The sequence below is a fragment of the Bison bison genome, unplaced genomic scaffold, assembly GCF_000754665.1.
Source record: "Bison bison bison isolate TAMUID 2011002044 unplaced genomic scaffold, Bison_UMD1.0 scf7180017859756, whole genome shotgun sequence".
NCBI lineage: Eukaryota > Metazoa > Chordata > Mammalia > Artiodactyla > Bovidae > Bison > Bison bison.
In genome coordinates this window covers 10,575-14,673 of record NW_011490328.1, presented here as the reverse complement: position 1 = coordinate 14,673, position 4,099 = coordinate 10,575, and the positions used below count along the sequence as shown (strand labels likewise).

The 4,099-nt window shown below is 37.2% G+C and overlaps 1 protein-coding gene across 1 annotated transcript in view; it reads right to left on the bottom strand.

Moving 5' to 3' along the window:
• The window catches only part of LOC104982074 (phosphorylase b kinase regulatory subunit alpha, skeletal muscle isoform-like), an 8,047-nt gene that overhangs the window by 2,387 nt on the left and 1,561 nt on the right, over positions 1-4,099 (bottom strand). The window contains exons 3-5 of the mRNA XM_010831404.1: positions 3,688-3,766; positions 3,418-3,547; positions 789-890 (exon numbers count right to left, since the gene is read on the bottom strand). Coding sequence (XP_010829706.1) covers positions 789-890; positions 3,418-3,547; positions 3,688-3,711 — 256 coding nt within the window. The 5' untranslated portion in view covers positions 3,712-3,766. The remainder of the gene's footprint in view (positions 1-788; positions 891-3,417; positions 3,548-3,687; positions 3,767-4,099) is intronic.

Sequence of the window (4,099 nt, the reverse complement as noted above, 5' to 3'; positions counted from 1 at the left end):
AGTCCAAGGGACTCTCAAGAGTCTTCTCCAACACCACAGTTCAAAAGCATCAATTCTTCAGTGCTTGGCTTTCTTCATAGTCCAACTCTCACATCCATACATGACCACTGGAAAAACCATGCCTTGACTAGACGTACCTTTGTTGGCAAAGTAATATCTCTGCTTTTCAATATACTATCTAGGTTGGTCATAACTTTCCTTCCAAGGAGTAAGCACCTTTTACTTTCATGGCTGCAATCACCATCTGCAGTGATTTTTGAGCCCCCCAAAATAAAGCCTGACACTGTTTCCACTGTTTCCCCATCTATTTCCCATGAAGTGATGGGACCAGACTTGATATCAAATACTACCGCCAAACCACCAAGTGCAGATATAAGGTTAATTTGTGATAGAACCCAAATGTATTTGAATTTAAAGGTAAAAGGATACATCCGACAGCTACACACACATACACATCACCATAAATGCTACTGAATTATTGTCAACTGGGATACAAGAAAGTTTTAGATGATATAGATTGCTATTTGTGCTAGAGACTTAATGTAAAGGAATATATAAAACAGTCCAAAACAAAATATAATAGTAATCTACTTAATTTAAGGGGGAAAAAAGACACACAGTGGTTTCCAAATCTTGTTCCAGAAGCGAGCTTTGGTTTAAACTATTCCATATATAGGGGTTCTATTTATTTGGAGGAAAAGTTTCTCTGATAAAAGAACAGCATTTTAAAATCAATGAAACATTTAAAATAAGTACTGTGAAATAGAAATGCAGTTATTCAACCTTACCACTTCGTTCCACTCCAAACTCCTTGCCACTGAGTATATGATGCAAGAGGCTCTTCATGGCTGAAGGACTGAGATTCATCAGGCCATCTGTGGCTTCCTCAGCTAGTCAGCAGAAATGTTAGGACAGAGGTATTTCTAATTGGCCTGCCATTCCCACCCCACTTTTTCTGTTTCTTTTCTTGCTTAGAATTTCTGAGTCACTTGATTGGAAGAACAGAATTATGAAATACATTTCCAGAACTATATTGCCTAGGCATGCATACTGCAATTAAGGACAGATTATCTAGTTTATGGATTAACCAGGTTCTTGACTTCTTCAGTACTCTTCCACATCAGTAGGGTATACTCAGTAGAATCTTTATTTGAAAGTGGGACGAATGAAAGATAAGAAAAATCAAACTGGAAACCAGTTGGAGAAAGTAATGGATGTGTATATGAAGATGGGCTAAAATAATCAAAACTTCTCAGTCTGGAAATATGGCAATTTAAAAAGAGATATGAATCCATGAAATTATGAAGAATATTGAGAAGATAACTTGAACTTGTTCATCAACATCAGACACCTATTATGAGTTTACTACATCTAGGTCATGATTTTAAGCAATGTTAGGACAAACAGGTACGATATAATGCTTGCCTTGAGAGGCTGACCAACTAGCAATGTATGGGAAAGACCACACATGTGAACAAGATAAACAACAATAAAATATGACATGGCCATACTAAGTGTCAAATGAAAGGTATAGACAATAAATGCTTTGGAAATCAGAGGAGACATCAATCTCCAAGGATGAGGACTGATAAAATGCGAAGCACTGTTGAAGTAGGAGGCAGAGGTCAAACTATTGAGAGTCTTGGATATCAGACCCAGGGACCTTGACTTTATCCTAGAAGAAATGAATAGCCATGGCTTGGGGAATCCACAAGAAAAAAAAAATTCTGTAATGGGCAATTAAGAAAAAGTAAAGAATGTTTGAGGATTTTATCCCTTCTTGAGGTTAATTAATGAATAATCAGACTCATAAAACATCCTTGATATATGTGTGTGTGTGTGTGTGTGTGTGTGTGTATGAGACTGACTGTTTGCCACCCTACGGACTGTAGCCTGCCAGGTTCCTCTGTCTTTGGGATTCTCTGGCAAGAATACCGGAGTAGGTTGCCATGCCCTCCCTCAGGGGATCTTCCTGACCCAGGGTTCAAACCCATGTCTCTTACATCTCCTGCATTGGCAGGCAGGTTCTTTACCACTAGCGCCACCTGGAAAAGCCCAATGTAATCTATTATAATACATTACAATGCAATCTATAATAATGTGCTGAACTGGAAATCATTTACAATAAGGCAGACTTGGACTCAAATTTCGCTATTTACTAGTTATGTAACTTTGGGCAAGTAATTAACCTGAGTTTCATTTTTTTTAAAAAAACTGATCATTGAGTTTTATAAAAAATTTTATTTTAAAGGTTACTTTCAATTTACAGTTATTACAAAATTATAGGCTATGTTCCCATGTTACACAATACATCCTTGAGCCTATCTTATATCCAATAGTTTGTTGAGTTCCAATTTCTTTTCAGTAAAAGTGAGATTAAAAATACCTTCACCATTGGGTTGTTGTAAGCATTAAATGAGATAATGTATAAAAGTAGTGTCTGGCATATGGTAGGTACAGAATAATAATTAGCTTTATTTCTCTAAAGGGTTATTTAAATATACATTATATAATGTAATTTAGGTTGGATTCAAATCAATAAATTTAGCTACTTGCTAACAGTGCAATTAAAAGCCTTTTGGGGAAATTTAATTGAAACAATGGTTAACATTGAGTTTTGCAACTATGATTTTATTTTTGTATGCAATCCCTATCTCTATTATTTTGTCATTCTTGTTGAAATCAAACAAATACAAAGGTCATGCCATGGGGTCCCCCCATACTTCTGTGCTACAGCTTCCAAAGGCCCCATTTATTTTTCTAAAACTATCACCTTGCCAAATATACCTTTAGCTAATATCAAAAAGTTTTGTCAGATAAATATTAACAGAAATATTGCCTTCCTTTATTTGATCCTGATGGTAACTAGACAGAATACTGATACTATAATCAAACTGATGTGGTGACTCAATCTGACAGCCAGAGGTGGCATGCCTGAATCAGAATCAAACCCAGTCTGTCATACTTAGTTTGATGTATGCAGAAGACCCAGGTTCAATCACTGGGTTGGGAAGATCCCCTGGAGAAGGAAATGGCAGCCTACTCCAATATTCTTGCCTGGAGAATTCCATGGACAGAGGAGCCTAGTGAGCTGCAGTCCATGACGTTGCCAAGAGTTGGACATGACTAAGCAGCTAACACTTTCACTTTTCACATGTCCTGGATCATTCTAGGAGTTAGTAGGAAGGTAATTTGGAGCACAGAGCCACCAAAAGATGGAATTTTGAAATTGAAAACTGATATATAAACTTGTTATAGCAATCCCTTGACTTGTATAGAGACAAACATGGGAACAATACTGCTATATGCAGCATCTGAGCTACTGATAGAAATCTTTTAGCTTCCTTTCTCTCCTGATTCAAAACTTAATAGACCTCCAATAAAAATGAATTCTGCCTCAATTACTTAATTGAATACCTGAGCATCGAAGGGAGTGGGCCAGTTCTGTTGCCATAACTTGTATGATCAGACCAATTCGAAGTCGAAACATTTCAGCAAAGAGGCCAGGTTGAGTTCGCATATACATGGCTAGATATACCATTATTTCCTGTGCATGGAATGAATACAGACAAAAATTATACCATGGATCTCACAAGGCCTATTTTGCGGTCTTCAGAAATTGCCAGATCAACTGAAAACAAACTTTTAAATATCAGTCATCAGATTAGGCTTTATAATTCTGCTCACCTGTGTAAGAATTGAAATGCTCATATCCCCTTCACTGGCTTCATCTATCAGTTGAGTGAGTACTTCATAGGGCAGAGGTCTAAGGAAGAAGACAGTGAACAAAGACAAAATTCTGCAACTACTTAACCTAAATATATTGAGAAAATGAAAAAGCTCCTCCTAAGTCCAAGTCAGTGTCTCAACATCTCATCATTACTGGTATCATTCTGTTTCTTTCAGTCTTCAAAGTTTACTGCCTCCCCAAAGCACTCTGCCCTGTATGAACTCAGGAGAGCTCTGCTCCCTCCTCTCTAAGCCTGGATTGCCTTTCTCCCTCACAATTGTACTTAAAACTCACCCCATAATGTCTATCCAGAGCAGGTTTTCATGGTTAATTCTTAACATTTGATAAGTTACTATTATGGCTGGAAAG